The 27,316-nt window shown below is 45.5% G+C and overlaps 1 protein-coding gene across 6 annotated transcripts; it reads left to right on the forward strand.

Annotated features, from left to right (window-relative positions):
* Positions 1-304: 304 nt before the first annotated feature.
* On the forward strand, positions 305-24,451 carry LOC115348161 (neurotrypsin-like). Of its 6 annotated transcripts, none has more exons than XM_030030347.2 (16): positions 305-401; positions 1,737-1,967; positions 4,101-4,146; positions 5,531-5,767; positions 7,119-7,242; positions 7,968-8,143; positions 8,660-8,807; positions 9,633-9,811; positions 10,229-10,370; positions 11,483-11,685; positions 12,679-12,820; positions 13,080-13,285; positions 13,845-13,923; positions 14,178-14,300; positions 14,841-15,121; positions 16,845-22,311. In XM_030030347.2, exons 2-16 carry the CDS (start codon positions 1,896-1,898, stop codon positions 17,153-17,155), a joined length of 2,469 nt encoding a protein of 822 aa, XP_029886207.1. In that variant the 5' UTR covers positions 305-401; positions 1,737-1,895; the 3' UTR covers positions 17,156-22,311. The 6 variants fall into 6 exon arrangements, 5 of the variants coding, with proteins under 5 accessions (XP_029886207.1, XP_029886209.1, XP_029886206.1 ...); XM_030030349.1 differs by lacking the exon at positions 305-401 and adding an exon at positions 559-576; XM_030030346.1 differs by lacking the exon at positions 305-401 and adding an exon at positions 1,212-1,408.
* Positions 24,452-27,316: the final 2,865 nt, after the last annotated feature.

Below are 27,316 nucleotides of genomic sequence, written 5' to 3' on the forward strand. Positions count from 1 at the left end.
CCTCTCTACTTCTAAGAAGCAGATTTCTCTGAATGCTAGTAGATTTTCTGTTCATGCCTCCAGTATATCCTTTCCTCGTGTTTTCACTGGAGTAAGTGGTTCTAAATTCCAACACATTCCCGTATTTTCATTTTGTTTTGCTCTTTTTTTGCCAGTGCTGCCTGAGAGTTGCAGCGTGCTGTAGCATCTAAGCTATTTCCATCCTCTGTTGCTCAGATCATCTGCCTCCCTCGCTATGAGGATACAGGAGATTTGCTCCTAATTAACTGAGTGTAATTCTTGGCCAAATCCACTGTGTCCAGAATGCACCGTGGTACAAATCCACTCCAGAAAGGGCTCCCTCCTAGCACTCGTCGACTCCTCTAGAAGATCCAGCATGTAGTAGAATTTCCTTGCATTTGGTGAGTGACTGAGGATGAGGCAACACAAAACTGTCATGTGAAGTGAGTAATGGGGCAGTAAGTGAGGGAAGAAATAGAGAGGCTTTTTGTCAAGCCAATGGATTTTTATCAGCCCTTTCCTTGTTTCTACGCTGAAGGTGTCTTCAGAAATGCTGCTCAGCAGACTTGGCCAGAGGTGAGCTCATTTCTTAAGGTGACCTTCATGTTTCATGCCGCAGAACACCAGGAGTTAATCCCTCCAAAATCAGAATATAAATACGGGAAATGTCCATTAGACTGGGCTGAGGGAAAGTGTAAAAAAATTTTGAAAATTGTAAAAAAAGAGTGAACAGCTTTAAACGGACCCATTTCCTTCTTAGATTTAATAATGTTTGAAACTTATTGTAGCCTCTAACCCTAATTCATATGAAGGGGCAGTAGGCTGAAAACACTAAAAAAACCCATAGGATTGTTCATCGCAATACAATAATGATCAACCCTCTGGAAAGCATCTTAGCCAATTGAGAGAAAATAACTTTACAGCCCAAGGTCAAGGAGACGCTTGCTGGAAAAGATCTCTGGAGGCAATACCGGTGATGGCGAGATGCAGGGCTGAAAACTGGGAATGCACCCTGGAGGGGGCTGTGCCACCTGTGGGTTTCCCATGGGGAGATCTGGAAGCTGCTTAACGCGAAGCGTTCTGGGTCCCGTTTACCTGGGTTCCAATCTGCGGAGAGTTTGACCTCAGGAAGCTGCAAGCGGCTAATCGAGGAGGCAGCGGTGGGGGGATAAAGTCCAGATTCCTTCCAACGAGTCTAATCTCTGGCAAGCGTGCGCGCACAAGCCGTTTCCTTTCCGAGTTGCGTTGCTGGAGGTTTTGCGGTAGGATACGGCCCCAGCTCCCCGCCGTGGCCGCAGCCCTTGCGCCTCGGGGAGAGAAGGAAGAGGCGGCTGGAAGGGGGAAGGAGGCATTGCAGGAGAGGAGAGGAGGGGAGAGGCGAGGGGAGAGCGGCGAGCCCCGGCGCTGGGTAGGCAGGGGCGGAGAGGCGGAGGCTGGCCCCGGGGAGAAGCGCGTACCTGGAGCGGGCAGAGAGGCCGGGGGAGAGGGGGCGAGGGAGGGGACAGCGGGGTGCGGAGCCGGCTGAGGGCTGCGCCCCACCCGCGCTGCCGCCTCCCGGTTCGAAGGGTGCTCGGGAAATTCTGGGGCATGTTCTCCGCCCTTCTCTCTCTCTCTCTTCTTTTTCCCCTTTCCGAGGAGAAGAAGCAAGAAGGCGTGGGGAGAGGAAGGGGAAAGTGAAATTCTAAGATGCTGCTGGGAACTTTGATCCCTTCCCTCACGTCCCTTTCCCCGCACAGAGATGGAAGAGGCATCCCGCTCCCTCCGGTGCGGAGCGGCTAGTGCCCTGCTCCCGGGGAAACCCAGCTGCAGAGCCCGGGCGGGAGGCAGCAGCTGAGCCCGGCGGCTGAACGAGCATGTGATGCTTGAAGAAGCTTCTGCCCACTTTGCGCACAGGGATGGAGATCCCCAAAGTGCTCGGGCTCCTGGTAGAGCTCTCGAGCCTGTTCTCCTGTCTCAGATGTGCGGAGGTAAGAAATGGTTATTCTTCTATCTGCTTGTAAGAAGTCACATGGCTCTTTTAACAGCCTCACTGTAAGTGGATCTTGTTATTGCTTGAGTGTGTTTTCCAAAGCGTCTAGGCAGCTGTGGTCTCTGGGAAGGGCTGGGGGCTTGGGGAGGGATTTATTTTCGTTGTGCATATGAAATTCAGAAAAGGAAACAAAGCAGGAAAGCAGGATGCACAAGGGCTTGCAGATGCTTTGGCTCCGGTTTCCTATGTTTCTCAGGCGCTGCAGTGACCCTGGCAGGAGAGATCCTTTGTTTCTGTTCTTTGCTGATTGACTGATTACCCCGATTGCTGTTGTGGACAGATGATTTATAGCCACAGGGACCTGGGGCAGTGACTGCAGCACAGGCTGTTTGCACTAAAATTTGGTGGTGGCGATGGTCAGCATTGGGGGATTTGGTAGCTGCTGCGGGAACTGGCAGCAACTAATTTTCATTAGAAGGGAAGCACATTACTTGGACTGCAGTTCTTTCGTTTATGGTCCGTCTCCAAGAAGAGCAGGTTCAGGCTTTCATATATAGCCTGTTATTAGTCCAACCCTCCATCCCTCCACCGCCTGCAGGCTCACATGTGTGTGCAGGTGCACACTAAAAACTAGGAGTCGGGGGACTTGGATTGTGGCTCCGTCACCTGTTTGGTGCAGTCACAAAAGTGTAGCTTAGCTCACTTTCCTCTCTTTGCAAAGAGCTTTGAGATCCTCAGATAAGTCCTTCAGCATTGTTGGTTCACAGACTATTATGTGGGCTTGCAACGGCCTGATACATGCAGATAGATGGATTTTTGGCTGAAAAGGGTTTTTCAGTTAAACGCTGGTTTATCTGTGCATCCCCTTGTGCATACACACCTGAGATCTGATCTGCTGTTCTGAACCATGGCAGGAATTCGTCTTCAATACGCAGTGTCACATTTTGACTTCTAGAGGGTGATGCTCGAGCTTGACCGTGGTTGTCAACACCCGCTGGACCATAATCATAAGCTTGATTTGAAAATGGTATCTGCCATGAGTAGGTGTCATTCTTGTCAGGTATCTATGGGAACTACCTCTGCTTATTCCAGCAGTGGATTTGGTTTAATTCCAAATTTTACTCTTCCCCTTTTCCAGGGAGAGGTGAAGCTGAGAGAAGCAAAATTTTGAAGAAAAACAGAACCATTTTCCAATAGCTAGTATTCTTTATATACACACCTCTGCTCTGTGAATTACAACTCCGTGTTCATATAAAAGTATTAGAAATGTTAATTAAAAAGTATTTAGAAATGAGTTAAACTACAAGGAGCTAGCAGAACCATGTACAGTTTCTTCTTTTCACTCTGGGTCTGTGAAGATCTGGCACCTGCCTGCACACTATGTAATGGTGTTGAGGGGAGATCCCTATCTCTCAGCCAGCAGCCAAGTTACAACCACCAAAAACACCGCCTATAAGAGGAAATGCAGTTTTGGGGCCGGACAGGATGCTGGAATTCTGAGGGCTTTGTTCTGTATTTTTTGTTCTTAGCTATTTAACAAAACAACCCCATTTAGATAATAATACCATAGGCCATATCATATTCTCACGTATTAAAACCAAAATCCTCAAAAACCCTTGTTGTATTTTCTTCTTTAGGTGTTTCCCACGTTGTACATGGACGTTCATTACTATTTTAACAAGGATCCCTGGGGGCATCATCCCATCATGTAGATATATCTGTTTGCTGCTGTGGCCATAGATGACTTGCCCTATAAACGGAGAGAGAATGAGTGGTTATTCATTATTTTTCTTACTGGTAACAATTATTTTCTTCTAGTTTTCTTTCCATAGGCATCTCAGGCTTCCAAGCATCTCACTCAGGCTTCCAATTCTATTGGAAAAGAACAAGCAGAACTGTAATGTAGTACTTAGATCAAGGGTAAATCTCTGCAGGCCACTAATTCTTAATTTTGCTGTTAGTAGGAAGAGCTGTGATTGGATTTGAAGAGAAGCAATGGGGAGAGTGGGGAAGAGGCTGGTTACTAGGGTGTGTTTGCCTAAAGCAGCTAAAGGCTGAGCTGCTTTTAGGACATGCCCATGTTTATTTCATCGGATAATAATCTCTGCTTTCGCTCTGTTTCTTTTCCCAGGCTTTCCTGGGATCCCAGCCCAACCAAAACCATTTGCAGAGTGCAGGTAAGAACAAGAAGTTATTAATTCAGTCTTCGGGCAGATTCTTTCCTGCAGTGGTGATCTGAGACCATAGGTACGATGAACCACTGCTACCTGGTGTTCTTCCTTTCTTTCCATCAGTTCTTCCATCTTTTCTCCTGCCTCAGTGCCTGTTTATCTCCTTCCCCAAAATGGCCAGACCACTTTCTTTTCTTCATGTCTAATACTCTTGCAGTTCCCTACTCCTCCCACATGTTCTTTTCCTTTCATCTCTTTCTCTGCCTCAGTATTTTTTGTATGCTCACCTTTCCTCTGCTCTAATAACTACTGAATTCTCATACACTCCCCCTCTGAGGCTCCCAGCTGATGCAAAGCGCATGGTGTGTTTTCCAGACACCTACCTGTAACTGCTTCTCATTTTTGTACCTTGCAGTTGACCTTCAGCTCTCACTAACGCCCTCTGGGCTTGGCAGCAGCTAGAAGGCAAATGGCATGAGCAAAAGTTTCTTTGTACCCTTGCTGTTTGCCCTACATGTCTGTATGGCAGAAGGGTTTTCTGAAAGTGTCGGCTTCTTTTTGTTTATTCAGTGAACAGAGCTATAACTGTTATCCCTTTCTGAGTCTCTCTTCCCATTTTATGGACTCTAAAAAGCCCACTCTCACAGAGTGTCTGGTTCTGTTTTCCCTCTCTGTTATTTCAGGGTTATGACCATATTAAATTAATTGTTGAGGTTTCTTTGCATGAGATACTTCACATGGGCACTGGCCTGGAACATTGGCATCTGCACTCCCCCCCAAAATAGGTTCCCTTTCCCTTCCTATACATTGGCCATGTTCAGATAAGCCAGGTGATGTGCTAATGTGTATAGGGAACACACATACAATGAAATACAATGTCATTTCCCACCTTCCTGCTTTATAGAATGAAATTGTAGCTAATTTTAAACACTTCTCAGTTTCGATAAATTTAGACAGGCAATTAATCTTCCAAAGAGCCTAGGATCAAATTTAAGAGTATCTAATTCAGGTGCCAAAGCAGGTGAGGAAGGAAGTGGAGGAGTGTGTGCCAGACTCAAGTGCTGCTCCAGAGTAAGTGAATACATCTATTGAAATAAATGGTAATGGGAACTGGTTCAAATTGTCCGTGTTTGGGCCCAGAGTTAACACATTTCAAAGGCCTGTCTGGGCAGCTCATGATGTTCAGATCAATTTCTTTTTTAGATAGTGTGTATTATAAACATTCTTTGAGCAGCTGCCTTGAAGAGTGGTAGAACTGAAATCAAGTAAGTAGCAATCAAGACTGCAGACAGGGGAGGTGTTTCAGGAGATCAGCTGGTATCTCCCGTATTGTCTGAGCCTCTGTGTGTGTTGCCTTAAGTGATGCTGACAGCTCCCTTCCTGTGCCCAGCGTCCAGCGTGTGTGGTGTCGGACCTCTTGGGTATTACAACGGCTCGCTGGCGGTCACTGAGGCCGGAGCAGAGTGCCTCAACTGGGCAGAGTTCCCCGATTATGTTCAGCAGTACCCAGACCGTGGCTTGGGGGACCACAACCACTGCAGGAACCCGGACGGGGGAACTACACCCTGGTGCTTCTACCGGCTTGCGTCAGGGGCCATCGGCTGGGCTAACTGCGACTGTAACCAAGGTAAGGACTGCCGCGTGTCTCTGCCGGCGCCCGGGGTGCACTGTCTCAGGGGGCTCAGGCCAGAAACGCGTGCTGCGCAGACTCGCAAGCAGCAGGTGGGACACCCTGTGAAGGAAGCGCAGTACAATAGCTGCCCCAAATTGTCGAAATAGTTAGGACTAGACGCTAGCCTGTGTGGGAGAAGAACGTCTGTATACAGTAGGGGGTGGATTTAAGCTGCTGCAGTCATAATGCCTTGTATAGATGTTTTTATTCTCATACAAGGAAACTTTTTTTTTTGCTGTTAACTTACGCCACTTTGAAAACAGTTTAAGATATGTGGAAAACAACCCACTCCTGCTCCTTAAGTGTCCATATCAGAGCTCTCCTCATGTAAGCGTAGCAGTTCAAATATAACAAGGAAAAATCTTCTGTGGCTAGCTTTGTAAATCTTCTGTGGCAAGGTAGGTCATAAGCTTGCTTTAAAATTCCTCGCAGTGCTGACAAAAGGACTGCTGCTTACTTTGAGGCATGCAAGGGAGCTGAGCTCTCTCAATGCACTGACTCCAGCGCAACATTCTTGAAAACATTTTGTTTGTCCTCCTGTTTTCTGACCTTCTTCGCTTTTCCCACATTTTGCAGAACAGATGAAATACCAGTTTAATAAACAAAAGGAAAAAGTCTTTTCCCTTGCCAGTGGAAGTGCTTTCAAAGATGGCTTCATTAAAGTGAAGGATACAAGTGTAGCTGTGCTGTGTGCCTGCATTGAGGTACTAGAGACAGAAGGTGTATCCTTCTCCCAATACATAACTGAGTGAGGAGATGTGCTTTCTAAACAGTGGTAGGTATTTGTGGTGCAGTGGGAATTGAAAGTGCATTTACATGGCACTTGCTTTTCTTGGAGAAATTAAAGAGGATTCACCTGCTGTTACTGAATATCTAGCTGTAGCAACAGTGACTTTCATAGGTGAGGTGGCCAATCGAAACTAAATCAGTGGAGTGTTAGAAGGAATTAGAGAGCCTGCCATTTCCATACATCTTTTCAAGGCAGCATGTAAAATAATCCCCATTTCACAGAAGGAGAATCCAGGAGCTGTGGCAGAAGCCAAGTTTCCTGCCGATATTACCATGGATTTGAAAAGAACATAGCACCAGCCATCCTCCCGAGCAGCCATTGCTGGAACTGGGAAGGTGACATGTCCCACACTCCTTCATTCAAGTCACTTCGGTGACAGCATCAGCAAAACAGGGATGGGAGAAGCCAAGTGCAGTTCAGCTCAGCTACATGCAAGTCCAAGACTTGCTGACTTGCTAGTCTGAAACATCCATCAGAAGATAGCTTTTTTTTTTTTCCCTCTCTCTCTTTTGGAAGGTGCTGTGCGGTTGGCTGAAGATAATAGTGTGGAGCTGTACTTCAGTGGACTCTGGGGCACCATCTGTGCTGACCATTGGACTGACTGGGATGCCAGCGTTGTCTGCAGGCAACTAGGTCTCAGGTGGGAACATCAGTCTAAGTGCAAGAGTTACATGCTCATGTGGCCTTTGAAGGAACAGCCCCTGTGGTTACAGTCCCTCTAGCGCAGTGTATTAGCTGGGGGAGAGGAGTTCATTTTGTGGGCTTATTTCCCACTTGCCAGGGTCCTTTTGTACTGTTTTCTTTACGTGGCTATGCCCATCCCCAATCAGCATTTGCAAGAATTTTTTAAAACAGTAGTTTGTGCTTGGCGCTCCAGACTATGATGAGTGAGCTGTGAGATCGTATTCCCTTTTTAGTATTACCAGCTGGAGTTACTGTAGTAATCTAATAGAAATTTTGAGAGCGTGAACCCTCCTTGGGAATCTGGGATTTGGACCTTCAAGATTCCAAACAGCAAGGAGATAAGGTCCAAAGAGAAGGAAGAAGGTGATTCAGATATTTGGATGTTTGAGTCTGTTGATGGGTTTGTTCACCACTCTCAAACGAGGGTGCCGTTTCTGACCAGACCAACTCCTCTGCAGTAAGTAGGAAGACAAAATGGGTTAGATGGTAGGAATTGCTTTGTGATTGCTTGTGCTTTCCCATTAGACTGTAAATGGACACCCCTCTATGCACTCCTAATCAACTGGGCTCACTGGGATGTGAAATGGCACAGCTGGACTGGAGAGTCACAAGAACTGAGGGGAACTTGTAAGTCAAGCAGTGCTACGGCATTTCATTGCTCTGTTGCGTTCTCTGTTCCAGTGAGATCGGCACAGCTGGGAAGAAGAGTCATCCTGGACTGTGGCCTGTTCCCCTGCACCTGCAGTCAGCAAACTGCCATGGGGATGAGAAAGCCCTGCTGCAGTGTGGCTATCGGGAGGCTGTGTCAGGAGTTTGTAACCAGGGGAGTGCCATGGTAACCTGTGTCCCTCCAGAAGGTAAATCTCCAGAAGAGGTTCGCTCCCTGTTTCTTGCATCAGTGTTGCTGATAAGATGTAAAATCTAAGGTCATGAAGCTGTGGAGAGCAAATCATTGGAGCATGTTTCTTTTTTTCACCTGCTATACAGGTGGTTATCTTCCTTCCAGTGGAAAATTATCCATCCTTTCCCAATCCCAAATACTCAGAGTGGGCATACTTCTACAATCACTGAAAGATGGCTGTTGCTTATGACCGTATCCCCTTTTTATCAAACCAGGTTTTTGTCTGCAGGCAGCAAAGTCTTAGTCACCGTAGCAGCCAGTTAAAGAGCCATCCCTGGACCAGCAGTACCCCATACTGTGGGCTGCAATCATGGATGCTTCTGGGGGGTCTAGAGGGGAGGATGTGGTAGGGTGGGATGAAAGCATCCCAAGAGCTCCTCTGGCTGGTGAATGGTTCTACACCCTGAACTGCTGGATGTGCTTTGTCTCTTTCTTGTTCTGTTGTGCTCTCTTTCCCTTTCTTGAAGCACAGGTGTAGGTGCCCCACTGCGTTTAGTTGGGGGAAAGGAGAGCTTTGAAGGGCGAGTGGAGGTTTACCATGATGGCAAGTGGGGTACCATCTGTGATGACCAGTGGGATGACCGGGATGCTGAAGTGGTCTGCAGGCAGCTGGGACTCAGGTAATTTCCTTGCTGTACGTCACGGAGTGGTAATAGAAGTAGGCAGAACAAAGAACATGAAAACATGTCCCTTCACTATAGTACCAGCCCTTTCTATAAGAGGTATACAGAAACCCTGGGAAAGCTAATTCTGGACTGATCATCCTATAAAGGGATTTTGTACTTAATTCCTGTCAGTCTTATGGGTTTATGCTGTGAAAAAAAGAGTTGGTGCATCCCTATCTAAGGTTTGTTTGTGGTTATCCCTGTTCATTATTTTTGCACACATGTCCTAATGCAAATCTTCTTGGCCTCAGTGATAACTTGTCATGGTGATTTTCATACGTGAACTGCAGTTGCTTACTTGGTTAAGTTTAAACACCTCCAGTTGCACTGACTGCCCTTATCCTCTTCAGACAGGAAAGCAAGAGATCACCTCATTCTCCTGTGTGCCATTCAGTGCTCAACATGGGAGCTGTTGTATACTGAGCATTCTTGAAAATCACATCGGTACAGAATTGTTTAAAATAGATGATTCAAATTTGAGATCCCTCAAACTTTGGGAGTTTTGCCTGTTACTGAGATTGAAACATCATTGTCCTCAGAACTCACCAGGTGTCTGAACTGTTCATGTTGCAGGCACTTTTTTGTTATGTGTTGGAAGGTCTCGTTACAAAACTTTCTAACAGATTTTGGTTAACTGTTGGCAACGCCACTGTGTCAGAAATACAGATTATCTATGGGAGGACACTGACCTAGCGTAGGAGAGTGCCTGTGCAAGGCAGAATCTGAGGGCACAAGACTGTGACCTTCCTTACTGAGCATATGTGTCTGTAATGTTTGCAGTGGGAACCCAAAAGCGTTGTCGTGGGCTCACTATGGGCAGGGATCTGGCCCAATCCTGCTGGATGAGGTGGAGTGCTCAGGCAATGAACTCTCACTTGACCAGTGCAAGAAGAGTGACTGGGGACAGCAAAACTGTGACCACATTGAAGATGCTGGGGTCTCCTGTGACCCTTTCACAGGTACAGATCTACAGCTCTATGCCAGTCAGATGTGGCCAGTCTTACTCCCATATTACGTGGCTTGCTCAGCAGATAACCCCCCTGCTTCAGGATCCTGCAGGGCTTCTATGTATGGCTCCCACAAGGGCTGCCAGAAATGGAGACAGAGAGCAAGCAGCAGGTGGGAGTGGATCAGAGCCAAGGCTTGGTGGTGTTCCCATGGCTTTCCACAGGTGGCATGGAAAGGCTGAGGTGAATCCTCCCCTGACAGATGGGCACGTTTGAGAGCAATGAATGTTTGGTTTTTTGAGTACCTACAGATACCTGTGTCATTGGTTTCTTTCACTCATGGGCTGTACAGAGACTTCAGCAGTGGGCTCAGGCTGTTTCTTTTCTCCCATGCTGAGTGCTGACCTTTCCTTCTCCCACCCCTTGCAGAGGGCACTGTCAGGCTGGCTGGTGGCCGCAGCCCCAGCGAAGGCAGGGTAGAAGTTTATTACAACGGAGACTGGGGCACAGTATGTGATGATGGCTGGACAGACCTCGGTGCCCAGGTGGTCTGCAGGCAGCTGGGCTTCAGGTAGGACTGAGAGTGTGTGTAGTGTCTGTGCTTCCTAATTTCAAGGATTAGATTCCATCACCTTTCACTGGGATAGGCTGGACCTTAATCCTTCAATGCTGTTAGAAGGGTTATTACCATTATACAGCTTTATTCAGGAAAGATTAATAGGTACCCACATCCTTTCCAATGCGGGGGGGGGGGGGGGGAATCTGTATTATCTCTTGCCTCAGCCTGTTTTGAAAGCAGGTAATGGGCTTGATACAGTCTTTATGAACCCCTCACCAAAGTCAGAAAGTTCTCTTAACACTCCTTACATTTGCAGGTGTTGCTCAGCACTGCCACCCCCTCTGCTCTGCCAGCTAAACGGTATCACCCATCTGCTCTCTCAGCTAAATGTATCACCTGCTTCAGCAGTTGAAAGAAGACCATCAGGGCAAAAAAAGAGTAGTAGTAGGGATTTTTGTAATGCTTTTCTTTCAGCCTGTTGCTGAACTGTCATCCCTCCAGGTATGAATTTGGGGAAGATTTAAAATCAGGATACTGTAGTCTTGGAGCCAGTAAAGTGGTTTTTTTTGTGTGGATTTTTTAATATGATTAGGGTATCTTTGTAAAATTTCAGCTTTATAGGCTGAAAAAAGACTGAACTAAATTCTTGTCTTCGAGTTCAGCTGCATACTGTGTTTGTCATCTCTTGCAGTGCCTAAATGTTTGCAGCTTTCTGCATTTCAATTCCAGGTAGCCGCTTCTTATAAAAAGAAGTAGAATTACTTAAATGTTGACATTTTTGATGCCTCCTCTGCTAGCCCATCCCCAGATTGATGTACCTGGTGTCATGTCTGCAAAGCAGCCTCTGTGGTGTATCTGGCTCTCTGTGCTACTCTGACTGTGCCTTTGACCAGACACTAGAAAATGGACTGGTCTGAGCTGGGCACCCTGAAAACTGAAGCTGGCAAGATGTGCAAGCTGCTTGGTTGCCATCCTGTGTGTCACTGAGTGGTTTAGGTCAGGAGGCCACCGATATCACAGCTGGGCTCTGCAGGGGAGTTTTCCTTTGGGTCTGAGCTTGGGTCCCTCTGTGGGATTGATGAGTTGTAATGAATCTGATGTTACGTTCTGTTTCCTTCCGCTAGTGGTCCTGCTACCCTGGCCTCTGAAGGGGACTATGCTGCTGGCCAAGGCTTTATCTTACTGGATGATGTGGCTTGTGCGGGGACAGAGCTGTCCCTCCTGGACTGTCCCCACAGCAACTGGGGGCAGCATGACTGCTCACACACCGAGGATGTGGGAGTCCGCTGTTCCCCGGAGAGCAACACAGTCATGGATGGCAGCCTGGGTAACTCACCTTGCCCCTTGCCCTGGACGGTGGGGAAGTGTCACCTGCTGATCTGTTCCTCTGGAAGCTCTGGCAGATGTGGGATTTTTCCCTGTGCTGTTCCAGTGAGGGGGCTGCTTTTTGAGAACTCCTAGGAATGAGCCCTGGCTCTCTTGGGGCAGAGCCACGGAGCTGTGGTTCCACCAGACGTATGGCCAGACCTGCAGAGAAACTGAAACTGGAGAGAATTGTCTTGGCAGTCTCTAAAACAAACCTGAGGGGCTGAGGAACGGTGGCTGCCTTAGTGTGCCGTTGCTCACCGACGAGATGCTTCAGCCCTGTGTCTGTGGGAACACAGGACCCCTTTAGGAAACTGGTATAGTTACATTAGTGTCACACCTTGCCAAGATAAGAGGACTTCCGATGCCAGGGGCTGTTGTGTGGAAATTTGCACTCTCCTGTGTGGATGGCACACTTTTAATTAAAATTGTGAATGTATTTCAAGTTAGCATAATTTCCTCATTTATATGAGGCCTGGTACTCTCCCCTTTCCCTACTACAGGAGACTTTTTCCATTTTGTCAGACAATTTTTATTGAAATAGACGGCATCCAACTTTTTTTGTTTTTCCTGGATGTAGAACTCTTCTCTTGCTTGGAATAATGTAATAGGTTTATGATTTAATGGATCTCTTTCGCAGGCATGTTTAAGCTTGTCCGCTCTTGGCTCAGGAGTTAATAACTCTCCTTCTGTTCTTGTTCTCCTCTTTACTCAGCTTTCAGAATATGATCCACTAATGATTTCCCGTATGTATTAAATAAATTAATAGCTATGTAGTCTTCTGATTCAGCACAGAAGTGAAATGTCTTCATATAGAAACACTCCTTTTTTTCTTTTTTTTTTTTTTTTAAGCTTATTGATATCTGGGATTCATCTTTTCCTATAGAACCCAAGTTCTGGGCACTTCACTCTCCGGTGGTTTTGCTTGCAGTGACCCACGTGTTTTCTCCTGCAGGGCCTCCTGTGCGGCTGGTGGATGGAGAAAGCACCAAGGAGGGACGGGTTGAGGTATTCCTGAATGGGCAGTGGGGCAGTGTCTGTGATGATGGCTGGACAGACAGAGACGCTGCAGTGGTTTGCAGGCAACTGGGATTCAGGTAAGAGGCCTGGTACATGCATCTTACAGATCCAAACAGCTCTCAGGGGAATTGCTTCTTTCTGGACCTCTTTCTGGGGGCTTCATTTCTTAGTTTTGGCATACCCACATATGCTTGAGGGAGTAGGGTCCTATTCTCACTGTACTACTGTCTGTGTGTGGAGTGACACATAAATACTATTTCTCTTAAAATGTGCTGGTCCATCAGGTTCACCTGCCTCCTGCTTACTGCAGATTAGCCACCCTCTCTCTACTTGCAGTGGTACAGCAAAAGCCAGGGCAATGGCTTATTTTGGTGAAGGCCATGGGCCCATCCATCTCGACAACATAGAATGCAGTGGCACGGAGCACACCCTGGGGCAATGTGTCAGGCCTGACACCGGGATTCACAGCTGCTGGCACAGTGAGGATGCTGGTGTGATCTGTGACTATGTGGAAGAGAAGGTCCAAGATATCAGGAGAACAGGTGACATGCCCATTTCTTCTATGCAGAAAACTGGAGCTCCAATTGTAGGATCTCTACATGCTTTTATGCTTTTTCCCTGTAGTTCTTCTCTTTAGCTGAAACTTTACCTACAAAATAAGCATGTCCTGTCCTGCACCTCCTACTTTTTCCTTGTTTTCATTGTCTCTTCTTAGGAGCACAGGGTGCTCCAGACTAGTCTGAGGAGCTCCACCCATGTCAGGCCTTTGAGCCTGCAGAACTTTCCCACAGCCAAGTCACCATACCTTTCTTTAGAGCAGTAACCATGAGCAAACTTTGGGTTTTAGAGTACCGAGGAAATAGCTGTAGAGGTCCCATTCCTGGCATAAGACTGCACATACTGCGGGTAAGGACCTCCACCAAAACTGAGGAAATCTATGGGATCAAATCTTCTGTGAATTCCATATGTACAACACAATGTAGTCAACTGCCATGAGGATTAATGCCCTCAGGGAAGGCGAATGGTATTTGGCTTTATGACAGCAATTGTTGATACTTAAGCTGAAAGTATCTACCCAACCGCTCTAACTTTGCTGTGCAGGTCCAGAGTCTGGTGTGTGTGGGATGCGTCTGCTTCACCGTCGCAAGAAAAGGATCATAGGTGGAAACAAGTCTCTAAGGTACTACCCTGTAATTGCTGGGAAAGCCAGAACTGGTTCCAGCTTTCCTACAGGCTCTGGAAATAGCCTGGCAAATGCTGAGTACATTAACACATTTTCACTGGTGATTTTTTAACTTGATTTGAACCAGTGGGCCTATCTAGGGAAGAATGCACACCAGCTGAGCCCGGATGGGACAGAGCGGATGGGAAAAGAGGAAAACAGCTCCCACGTGTCCCCGTGTGACACCTATTATTCCTCTGTTTCTTCTTCAGAGGCGGTTGGCCGTGGCAGGCCTCACTACGGTTAAAGGGTTTTCGTCGAGATACTCGTCTGCTGTGCGGAGCAACACTGATCAGCAGCTGCTGGGTAGTGACTGCAGCCCACTGCTTCAAAAGGTGTGTTTGAATGAGGAGCCCCGAGGGACACTCAACGATGAACAAGATAACCTCATGCAAGGTTATCCTCCTAGCCCAGCGGAACCACATGAGCAAAGTTTCTAAACCAAGACCTTCAGGTTATGATGTGTGTGATCTTGGAGCACTTACAGGGATGAGTCAATATAGGCTTGCTTTATCCTTCACTACTGACACCTGCCCTCTTAACTTTGAGGCTTTACAACTTAAAGGGAACCAGCATTTTGCCATTCTACAGTGCTTTAAGGAACTGTGAACAGATAAGGTCACAAGCCTGTTGCAACCATTGTAGCCCTTTTTATAGGAAAAAAAGTCCTGTGCCTGGTAGATAGTGATTTGGGAACACCCATTGGCTGCAACAGCTGGCAGTATCACATCTGCTAAAGAGGTCCTACAGTCCTGTAGCTGGCACTGTTTTATCAGTTTGTGAGGAGGTGGTTCAGTCTCACAGCAACTGAGACTTGTGTGAGTCTGTTTCCCCCTTAGTAGGAGTATCAAGATCTTGAGTCTCTTTTTCTCCAGGTTTGGTGTTGATGTGCGGCGCTACCTGCTGCGGGTGGGCGATTACCACACAGGCGTGAAGGATGAGTTTGAGAGGGAGCTGCCCGTGGAGCGGATTGTCCTCCACAGGAACTACTGGGCCGGCAGCAATGATAATGACATTGCCCTGGTCCGGATGCGGGGCAGAGAGGGGCACTGTCTCTCCTTCAACCACCACGTTCTGCCTGTCTGCCTGCCCAACAGGAAAGAGAAGTCTGACATCAACAGGCAAGCCTGCATCATCTCCGGCTGGGGAGACACAGGTGAGTGACGGGGCTTTGAGGGGCGAGAAAGGTGGGGGAGCCTGGGTTCAGAAGCCTACAAGGGCCATTAATTTATGTCTGCACAACTCAAGGCCATATTCTTAATGCTCCTATTGTCTGTGCCAGTGCATGGTGTTAAGGAGCCATTTTTGTGTCATTGTGTTTTCTTCTGATTTTGAGGCTTCTTCAGCCTGCCGATGGTGGAAGTTTTGGTTGCTAGAGCATCCCTCTGAAGCTGTGGGAGAGAACAATGCTGCCATTTGGCCACAGTCCCCTCTTTCTTCCCCTTTCTACACACGTTTGCCCACAGCAGACCCCTTAGGCAGCAGCCTGTGCACATCTGGTGTACAAAGCCTATGGGAGGGCCCCACGTTTCCATGACCTCCTGCCTTCTTCGTGATACTGTAGTAGTGAAGTGGGGGCTTAGAGGTGGAAGGAATCTCTCTCAGACTACCTTGTTCGATCTCCCTGGATATTGTTGCAGGGACACCTGGGCTCTGAGGCTGGTGTCTGCACTAGTTTCGAGACAGCCTGTACCTGTCCTTTTGCAGCACACTGCTATGGAGCTTCCTAGGTAAAAGGGAGCAGGAAATATTCTATAAAGTATTCATTATTAAATACTTAACTCTCTCAAGGTGATGTTTTAAAATGCTGGGCTTGGTGGAGTCCTGACATGGATGCATTAGCAAGGTCTGGAGACAGCTATAAACTCTAAACAAAGCTTTATAACTGTCTGTCCAGTCCTCCCCCATTTGAGGATCAGAGATGCAATGCAGGGCTTGGGGCAAGGAGGCCTTTCTGGGGCTGCTGTGGCTGGAGCAAAGCCATGTGTTCAGAAAGACTTGCTGCCAAAAGGCAAATAGCCCTGGGAGCTTGTCTGTTGATTTTGGACTTACCCATCCTTCCCAGCTGTTCCCCTAGCTGTTACCCCAAGCGTTTAACTGCAGGTATACATTTGCCTTTGGAGTCAGTTGCGCCACATGCACGTGTCACTTTGGGGTGTCTGGGGCGGAGTAAGGAGGAACTTGGCCATGTAACTTCCTTAAGCTGTACTGGGGCTTAATGGCTAGAATCCCTTCCACCCCCCCAAAACCCGGCTTTCCCAGTGAGAGGGGCAGTCACCTACTACCTTGTGAACTTACCATAAACCTTGGGCACAGAAAGGTCGCACTCTAATATAGCATGTGAACCTTATGTTCTGAGCAAGTCTGGGGTAATAAAGAGATTTGAACAAATAAAGACAAATCTGGCTGGCCAAAGATGACATGAGCTGCCTTTGAATAATATTTGGATGCCTCTGAAACATCTTCCAAAACTTCTCTGAGGATTGAGCACTTTACAAATATTACTGCATTTATTCTCTTGAGAAAAAACACTGTCCTTGTTTTACAGAGGAGGAAATGGAGGCTCAGAGAGGTGAAATAAATTGAGCAAGGTTCAAGTTACTTGTTGGCAGAACCAGGAGTAAGACTCATCCTTTGATCTAACCTTTTTCTCCAACCTCTTCCCCATTTCTTTGATCTTACAGCTCTTTTTTGTGGGCTGGCTTGGCAGCACTGTTTTCTGAAGCTCTGGTGGCTCAGAGATGCTGAGCTTGGCCTATTTCTGTGCCGCAGTCTTGACATGAAATGTACAAATATCTGTTTTTGTGCTGAGCGCCGTTGCTCTAGGTTGCTGCAGTTGTCTGTACGCGAATTGGTCTGGCTGGTGTGTTCTGTTCCAGGGAAGTCCTACTCGAGAACTCTGCTGCAGGGGGTGGTGCCTCTTCTCCCACGGGGAGACTGTGAGGTCCGTTACGGGCAGAAGTTCACCAACCGCATGATTTGTGCTGGGAACCTCTCGGAAGACAAACGGGTGGACAGCTGCCAAGGTGACAGCGGAGGGCCACTCATGTGTCAGAGGTCAAACGGACGCTGGATCATTTTGGGGATCACTTCCTGGGGTTACGGCTGTGGTCGGAAGGACTCCCCCGGTGTGTACACAAAGGTCAGCAAATACGTACCCTGGATCAAGAAAGTGACCAAGCTAAAATGAAAATGTCTGAGCTCTAGGAACTTCAGCGTATGGTCCTTTTGCCCTGCAGCAGCAGAAGGCTGCGGCTTCTGGCCTGTGACTGATGGAGATTTATTTTGTTGTTGGACACTGGGAAAAGACTTTAATGTCGAACTGGGAGAAAAACAGCTATGGCTGATTCTTTAAAGTCTTTGGTTTCACTTTAGTCCATAATCTCTGAGCAGAGAAAGCAGGTGCACACTGGTAAGAATGATACGTCTATGTTGTTCTGACTACCTGAGCCCTGTAATGGAATCACACTTGTTCCTTTGCCCTGGCACACAGAAATGGTAGAAGTGGAGAGATACCTGCCTCTGTAAATCTGTTCCTGTTTTTGTATGTTTGCACAGTTGAAAAACGCTGCAAGGAGAAGTAAGATGTTTGGAAGATGACACCAGACGCTGGCATAGTGGAAGTCTTCAGATATTTTTTCATAACAGCTCTCTTCAGTTCCAGGAATCAGAAGTTTTGAGCTGAGCTGAGGAACAGGCCAACAGTTGGGGTTTTTTCCTTCCCTGTTATGTCTCTAGGGGGAACCTTTTCTCTTCTGAATAGTAGGTCTGCTCCCATATGATCCCTTTAAAGTGGTTGTCCCTGCTAAGAGAGGCTTGCCCCTCCTGCTGTAATCCTCTATCACACATTTCCAGCTGCCAGATGCTATGGTTTTATTGCTGCTTTCTCAATATGGTGGTTCTTTTGTGTTTGGGTTTGGTTTTTTTTTCCTTAAAGCAGCATCTCCTAGAATCGGTTGTTGGTGTGAGAGTAAATCTTCATTTTTAAGAGACAATAGCTTTCTTGCCCTCATGATTACTGGGAAGAACTTAAAAACGTGACCTCAAAAGGCTGAATAGACATGTTATTTTTCTTTAAATCCAAATGTAATGTTAATCTCAAACATTCAGGCGTCAAATCATGATTTAACAGCACTGCAGAGTCTTTCTCTTGATACCTTATTCACTATAGTTATTAGCTGCCCTTTATTTGTGATGTTAGTCTTTAATATCTGTGTGTTCACAGTTCTTCCATGAAACATGGAAATACTCCTGGGGTATAGATGCACCTCAAGCAAATTACTCACTCCTTGTATAAAACAGTAAGTGTGCTGCAAAGCAGCTTCCCGCTTTCCTGAAGTGTGTCCTATTCTTGCAACCTCTGGGCTATGCTTCCTCTCTTCTCTTCTTTGCACTATTTCTCTTTTCATTCCTCTCAGTGGGAGTAAACTGGCTTAACTCGAGGGTATGCAAGCACTGCCATCAATCTGTAGTTCTCAGCCTGAACAGAAATAATGCTGAGAGAAAGCAGGAGTTATTGAATACTTCAACTCCTTCCTTCCCTCTCATCCAAACAAATGAACAGTTTCCTCTTAGGCCTTAAGCACTCTTGTAAGTTAATTTATTATTCTTGAGTAGGTAGAAAAATATAAAAATAGGCAGAAGGGTTAAGTGCATTAACAGTTGTGCAGTGCACAGTGTCTTCTCACTGTGTATAGACAAGCCAGAGAGAAGACAGGTCTGCTCAGGAGCAGGCGCAGTAAGCTTTGATGTATAACCAAGGACCTGAACATGGAGTAATAATACAGGATGGGACACATGGAACTTGCGCCAGATGTGCATGTTTTGGGTTCGCTCATGCGCTGTAGGATACACAATGACTGGGTCAGGCACTGGCCTGCTGTTTAGAAGGTCTGCACTCAAGGCACTGATGTGTTCGGTACCTAGGTATTACCAAGGCATGAAGAGAAGGCAGAGCACAGCCTGTGGATTAGCATGTCATATTACAGGGCATGTGGTGACAAAGTCCTAGAAATTGCCTTGGATTCAATAAGTAGTGACTGCCTAAAGATTTCATTTGTCTTCTATAAAACAGCTTAATGTAAAGGTGCTGACCTGGCTAGGTGGCTGATTTTTGTGTTTGAGTGCTGAACTAAACAGTTCCATTATAGGGATTATAGGATAGTTGGGCTACCAATGTTGCAAAGGACTGTTTAAAGATCCTGCTTGGAAACTTTATTTTAAAAAAGAATTGTAGGAATCTTTAAAACATGCAATGTCAGAACCCCTGCAAACTGGCCTTTGAGACAGATCTGATCTGTTTGTGCTTTTTCTCTAGGGGCTGAATGTCTGCAGTGCAGCTTGTGCTGATAACTCTGTTTGAAGTGTGAGGCTTGATCCTTTGGCAGCACTGTGCTTGGCTCCACGCTGGCTGTGTTGTCCTACAGCTGCTGGCAGAGCGTCCCTAAGACGCAAGCTGCAGACTGCTCCTTATCTCCCAGGAATTAAAATGACAGGAGGACTGAGGGCAATTGTGTCACAGACCTCTGGTCCCGTAAGGGATTAAATGCCAAGTTCCACACTGGCAGCAACAGTACCTGTCTGGGAAACGTGGAGGGATTTGGCTTTTACCTTCAGCCTCCCCCAAGCCAGCATGCTACAGCAGCTCAAATGGAGTTTCTGTGCCTTGGGTGCTGTCACATCTCTAGTTTACCCTGGTTTGATCTTTCACTTTATAGGCATAACCCCAACAGGCATCAAAACACCCAAAGGATTGAAGCTATGAGGTTATTTCCCTAAGCCTGTTCAGCTGGTTGCCATTCAGAAGTTAGAATAAATTACCGTGTAACACGAGTGAGACGCAGGCCTGGCATTGTCTTCTGAAATTCCCATGTTCTAGTTAAAAATATTTCTTTCTCCTAGATCTTGTCACCATGAAAGCTGTGAGAATCCTTGTAATTAACATCCTGTGAGTCCTGCATGAGCCAGGAGGAGGGAAGGAAGTATCCAATCTCCTTTGCCTACTTTTACACCTTACTGTACTGGTACTGTAGGCAAACCTGCCAATACTCTCCTGAATTGTCCTGACCTGTTTCAGAGCACCACTATTGCTCTTTACTGTTTAAAGTGGGACCATGGCCCAAACCAAACTCACGTGCTTTGCCACCGAGTCTTACTGGAACTGCCTGGTTGGATGAGAGGCACTCAGCTGCCCTAGGACTGTATTTTGTACCTAATGTTGGCCAGCAGCAGATGTTTCGAAGGATAGTACGTGTGAGTTTGTAGTGAACAAGTTTTAACAACCTTTCCTTTGGGGTAATTTTGTTCTTGGCCCATTTAAATTAATTACTTGCATTAGCATTATTATCATTAAAAATATAAGTACAAGTACTTGGTCCTCTAGGTGTTGTACAAACACTATGCACTATCCTTCTGTGATTCTTTTTTTTCTAAAGCGTGAGAGTTTATATCCCTGTCTTTTAAAAAACTATTTAATGTAACCAGCCTTCGTCTTCCATATAAATGTTTAATTTCGTGTTTAATTCCGTATTTAATCCAACTAAGCTCTCAGCCTCAATATTTTCTGACAATGAGAACCAAGATAATTTTATTCTCCATAGCACATCATTTCTTTTTATAGTTCCTGAATTAATTGCCTTGTGTTTACATTGAATCCCATCTGTCCTTGTGGTCTCACCTGTGAGAGGAAACAAGGGGCCTGGCTTTACATTCTCTGTTGTCCATTACTCTAGAGATAGTCTCTTTTCTAAAACTGTGGCATCTCCGTCTCTCTTCAGCCCAAACTGGCTAGGTATCTGCTAACATGCTGACTGTCTCTCTGTGTCTTCTCTTTCTGCTGGATGTTTAAGCTTTGGTAACCAGAACTGAATGCAGTTTGCCACGGGAGGTTGTGCCATCTGCTGATTATTTTCAGTATTATTTTCTATAGTAGCCAATGCTGTAAGTGATTTCAGTGCTGTATGTGTATTATGTATGTATGCTGGAGCTAGCGTTAAACTTGCTAGTGTGGTCTTGGTGGCAGCCTAGCTACAACGGGATGGAGACCTGTCAAGGTTAATTCCCCTCATGTCTCAGGCAGGTGCAGCAGCTCCTCTGAGCTCAGAGTAGTTGCTGTAGGTACGCCTGGGGAGCGTAACGTAGCTCTGGGCAGGGAGCACCTAAACAGCTCTGCAGAGATTTCCTTGGCTGACATACCTGTAGGGCTGATAGAGTCTGTCTTTGCAGCATTAGTCTGTTGGATAAGGCTAATGCACATACACTCTTTCCAGGAGCTGACAGCTCAGTCACTGCTGCTGGTGGCTGCACTGTGCCACGTGGATGCTGTGAGACAACTTCCCATTGCAGTGTGGCACATGCTGGTTATGTGGGAAAGGGAACGTCACTGTGACTGGCTGGGAGCATTGGCAGGAGTAGAAATGTGGCTATGGTAACGGTCTAAGGAGCAGCTATTAGTGTTCCAGGTATCCTTCTTTGAGGGAATACCTCAGTGCTCTACAAAGGCTGACCCTGTGCCAGTGTCTTCCTGACCTGCAGTGTCTGGACTGGCACCCTTATCAGCTCTGTCTTGACACCAGTCCAGCCTTTGGCCAGCTGAAGCTGGATTAAAGATTTATCCCTTTTCTGTAGCTAAACACTGTTCTGATGATTTCTATGAATTAGGTTCTATGCTATAATTAATCAGGCAGCTGTTTATTAACCTGGACAGGATGTCGATTACCCCTGTAATCCTTGTATGCTTGTAGCAGAGAATAACAGATCAGTTTCTCAGAAGTGTTAGTGGAAGCATTGGTGAAGAACCAGGAACATGGATATTTGCTATCTCAGGGGTAAGAGGGGTGGGCCTGCCTTTTGTCTGTCTTCCTTCCTTTCTGAAGCCAATATCCTGAAGTCTCTTCACCCCCAAAAAAGCTGCATCCATCAACCAGTTGAAGACAGATTTTTATGTGTATATTCAGCAGTCAGATGAAAGGTTTTGAGATATGAACTGCAACTGCACTGGTATTTAACACCATCTTGATAGACTTGCTGGGAGTTTCTTGCAGCTAAAGGGAACAGAATGGCCCCTGGTGGCAACCAGCTTGGGACCACTCCTTGTGGAATGAGGCACTGTGACCTGGACAGATGCACATCTCTTGGGCTGGATTTTTACTTGTTCAGAAAAATATTTAATTTCCCACACCAAAAATAAAAACTCGCTTGTGTAGTAGCCCACTCAGTCCTATTAAAATCCCTTCTACTAACCAGGGGCTGAGTATCTCTGAAATCAGTCAAGTGCCAAAACTGTCATGTCCCCTGGATCAACACCAATGGCTCACAAGGTATGCTAATAAATGGATTATACTGTGACTGTGTGGGGCTCTGTCTTATTTTTAATAAAGGAATCTGTTCCAAGGGCAGGGTTTAGGATTTTTTTCAGCACTGAATTAAGCTAATTAAATTTCTGTATTAATGTCATTTTTAGAGGAGCTTTAACATGCTAAAGCATGTTACAAAGTCAGCATCATGTTAGCTACCATTACAATGAAATGCAACAGTTCTTCAAATGCCACATTTTTGGCCATTTGGAACAGGTAAGGGGTATCTGCAGGTCAACTCATTGCACTTAAAACTTAACAGGATTTAATATATCAGCTTTGTAATTTGTTGTTATAGGTGATCTTTCTATACTACCTTTGAACAAACTTGTTCAGCATGATTTAGTCTCCTTTCAGTCTAGGATTCATATGTCACCACTCTAAGAATCAAAGCCAACCTCTGGAAAAGTGGAAGTGGGAGGAGGGAAACGCAGTTTGAATGAGCCACCGATGCAAGAGCATTGTTCTACTCCCCCCCACTGCTGAAATCTGCATTGCTGTATAAAAAGTGCTTTGAAAAATAGTCCAGCTCCTTGCAAAGGTCACTGCTACTGACTTTCCCAAGTCATTAGCATTAGACTGGGGCTTGGTGTAGCTAATGCCTGCAGACTCCAAGTATTATAGTGTATAATTTTTTGCGTGTACTGACTCCAGCCTGCTGTTGGGAACTGACATGCACTCACTGAAGAGCTGCTTGTGGTTAACACCTCCCTCGCTTCATGTCTGCCTTTAGGGTTTTCTACACCTACCTACATTTCCTCTCTTGCTTGTGCAAAACTGGGAAGCACAGTGCAGGCATTTTAGATGGCCATCCATGTGTCAGCAGGCACTGTTGCACCAAGTGAGTTCTGCAATGCTCTTCTGTAGTCACTGCCTGGGAAAGAAACAAAAGTCGAAACTGTGGTTAAGTTTACAAGTCTGTCAAGTCTCGTGTTTTGTATTAAAGCACTTGACTGCTGCCTTCATGTGGTGAAAAGCTTTGGGAGGAGTGTATGGCATGAGTTTACTCGTTTCAGTTTGCCAGCTGTAGGGTAGCTGGCTTTGGATTTTGAAACTGAAATAGGAATCAGGAGGAAATTGGTCTTTACTTCATGCAGTTTTCTAACTAGGCTAGCTACCATATTCATTGGGAGAGAGGAAGGTGGCCATTCACATATCACCACTGACACTAAAAAAATTCTTACTTGGGCACAATTTCCTCTTTCTAATGGAGGAAGACAGTATACTGCTTGGACAACCTTGGGTTGCTGGGCTGGGTGCTGTGCCACTCTTAAACTGGCATGTCTAGAGGGGTACCTAGCATTGGTAGGAGGTTTCTCTAGAATTGTGTTTATGTGCAAAAGTGAAAAGAGGAAGTAGAGCCAGCAAAATGGATCTTTAAGTACATGGATGATCCAGCCAGAGTCATTTATGCTTAGAAAGACCATTGGATTTAAGACGTGCTGATGGAGGACAGACAAATTCAAACAAATTGGTGAAACCCCAGTGTACCACTTGATCTTCCCCTCCCTGCTTTTAAAATCTGACACATTCTGCCAGAGATAAAAGGCACCTTTCTCTTCACAGATTTTCAAAACTAGCCTGTCTCTTGAAAGGAAGAAACAGCTGCTTTGGATCAGCTTTACCAAAAAGAAGCTGTGAAGCTGTGTTGCTCTGATGTCAGCTAAGCAAAAGGCCTTGTTTCTGCTATCTATTTCTATCTGTGCTGGCCCTCATACAGACATCAGGGCAGCTGTGGCTTAAAGGGCTGAGCTGGAAACAGAGGTAACTCCCTGCTGGGCTCATGTTCAGTTGCTGCCCAACAGAAGAAACAAACGGGCAGGAATTAAAATTGCAGCACATTAATCCCACTGGGAAGCGTTTGCAGAGCATGTTGAGATTCCCAGCCCATGCCAGCCCTGGGGCTCAGAAGCCAGGTACCTGTCAAAGGTTTCCACGAGAAGAGGTCATGCAGCGGCGTGCTGTCGTGTTTGCCTGACGTGCTAGCCTGGACAGCGGGCCCTCCTCAAGGCGAAGATAGGGAGTGTTGGAGAGGTTTACTGTGGGAATGTAACTGGACAACTCAGCTGAAACCACTGTAAAAGCTTATACTTCTCTGTTACTTTCTTCTCAAAAGCAGAACAAAACCTCTTCAAAATACAACAACAAACCCCTCGTCTTTGCAGTTTAACTAATCTGCTCTGCTTGAAACTGAGCTGTATACAAAGAAGAAAATGTGCTTCTAAAGGTTAGTTCCTTCCTTACTCTTTTCCCCCTCCCCACTTGCATGTACAGGCTTGCTGGAGATAAAGTAGGATTACAACCTCCGATTGTGGGATAGAGACCTGTTTAAGAGGGGACCCGTGTTCTATTCAGAGTACTGAACACTCTGTGGTATTTTAGAACCAGCAACCCAACACACTGGAGGAAAGCTCCTCTGCTTCAGGTTTACCATTTCATTATCTCTAGCAAGACTAAGAAGGAGATTTTCTGATTCAGCACAACTATACCAAGGTGTCAACAGAAACCCTTTTAACTCCCCAAATATTTAAACCACAGCTAGGTTGATTAAGACTTGAGACATCTTTATTGTCCTACAAGGCTTATCTTCGCAGTTACACAGGTTTAACAATTTGCTTAAACAAACTTTGTTGTTGACACTTGGGGGTGATGCACTGTTTGAATCGGATGCCTCTGTTCAGATGAGGCAGGAGTGTCCACACACAAGATGCCTGAAGAAATAAGCAAAAAACGTGCCGCCACTCACTAAATTCCTACTACTGTTATATTTAACCATCCTGAATAAATATAGGTTGCTAGATTCAACACTAAATGTGATGACAGAATTATACAAATCTACTTTTCATCCCCCAAGAAGACATGGGAAATTACCTTGGGAAATGTATTAAAGTTTTGGATGGTAAGTTTTACAAGAGTTTGTCACAGCATTTTGCAGGCACACGGCTGAAAATGAAGATCTGCCTAAAAAAGTTAGTAGCTTTTGAGTCAGCTTACAAAATCACCAGCTGTCAGTACCTGCTAAGGGCTGGTCACCTACCTAGAGAGGAGAGCTGGAAAGAGAAGCAGCTGATTTACTGTGGGAATCCCTAAGTCTCCTAAAGGAGGAGGATCCTGTTCAAAGAGCTTGCCTCCTGAGTACATCAGGGATATGAGATCTGCAGGTAAAATAGAATGAGATGAACACTCTTTACTGATAAGCATCCAGATAATTTTAAGATCGACTGATTTGTTTTACAGAGCACCCTGCAATAGGTCCTACTTGCTCAAGTAAGTAGGTCTAGAAAAAAAAAGATAAAATGTTTTCTCCCTTGCTTCTTACAGAAACAGAGAAGTGACTGGGAGGTGTTACCTCTGTATCTAGCAGCCCAGGTAATTTTCAGTCATCGTGACATGCATAATATTTTTGTTAGTGTCTCCTCTTTCTTACACAAGAGGCCAGTTAAACATATATAACTCGGAAAGTGCTGACCGTTACCCACGCTCATGAGCACAAAACTTGTCAAGGTGCGTTTTCTTAAATGGAGTGCTGCCGTGTGGTTGTAGCAACCACACTTTTTGTAAGAGAGAACCTTATGTTGAATTGATAATTCGATTGACAATTGAACCTCCCACTGAATTCTGATGGGAGACAGCATTAATTAATTTTTTTTAAATAAAAAGCTTCACATCCCTAACTCCAGATTATTTTTCTGACGAAATGCTGTACAGAATACATAGACTATTTTACCGTCCATGTAATATTGTACAGTGGTGTTCTTGCACTTCAGAATCACCTTTTCTTAGAAATCTGTTATTCCTGTATTTAAGTGCTAAAGTGCCTAATCTTTTTATTTTGAAAGATTTAAGTGCTGAGAGGCAGCTATAGTGCAAATTTTGCTATGGCCAGTTTCATCTGAAGGAACAGGTTTCATAGCGTGTAGAAAGTTTCCGCTCCTGAAGATGTGAGAATCATGTAAATACAGCAGAGCAAGGTACCTATGAGTTTGAGGGATTACTTCCGTCAGCCAGGATCTGCTTACATATATTGCAGAATAGTGTATGTTGGCCTTGAGATGAATGAACGGACTTCCTATGTCTCCCAACAGTGATTCTTTACTTACTGACTGTACCCTCAAGAGCAAATACAGAAACCTGGCTTTTACAGCAAAGGCGTGCTGAGAGTCAGCTACTGCAGCACTTCCATCTTCTTTTCTGTGATTACCATTTTTGATTTCTAAAACTGTAGATTGATAGAGAAGGAATGTCACATTTAGAAACTTTCCTTGATTATTTTTTGGCAGACTGAAAATAAGCCAAGGAACCTATGTTTTTGTTAATGCCTGCATCAAAAGAGGTTTCTCAGAGTATTTAGGAAGCTTTCAAGTATGTAACACTGCTAGTTAGGGTAATATGCTCTCTAGACAAACTGAGTTATCAATCGCTGGATTTCCATAAATGGGGTATCTAACCTGCTCTCTAGACAAAGGAGAGAGGTATTACTGCTTTCACTATCTTTTCATCTTAGCTGAGGAAATGTCCAAATGTGATATCAACTGAAAAAAAGAGGACTTGCAGTGTAACAGTTGTTTTCTTTCCCCTTGGAGAAATGGAGAACATCTCTTTCCAGTTCCTTTTAGCTTGATGTTACTCCTTTAATTTATCTGTGAACTTATAGTGCATATTAGAGCCTGCCAGACTGTCAGCTTTTGTAATGGCAGAAGAAAGAACAAAGTGTGAAAAAGAAATGTTTCTGCAGGTTACTGTGAAAGGAAGAGGAAAATATACTTGTAACCTGTGAAATACAAGACACCAGACAAAATATGCTCAGTAATCCTTGCAGGCAATATTATCTATAAATGTCATCTTATGCTTTCTGAAGAGCAGTAGTTATGGTCATACATGAGGTCTTAGCCATAATTGTTGTCTTCTGCTTTGTAACAACAATTTTAATAGCTGTTGCAAAGTGTTCTCCTACTGACTCCATTTTCCATGTATGTATGTACATACCAGTCATTTGT

Source organism: Aquila chrysaetos, chromosome 11, assembly GCF_900496995.4.
Source record: "Aquila chrysaetos chrysaetos chromosome 11, bAquChr1.4, whole genome shotgun sequence".
NCBI classification, from domain to species: Eukaryota; Metazoa; Chordata; class Aves; order Accipitriformes; family Accipitridae; genus Aquila; species Aquila chrysaetos.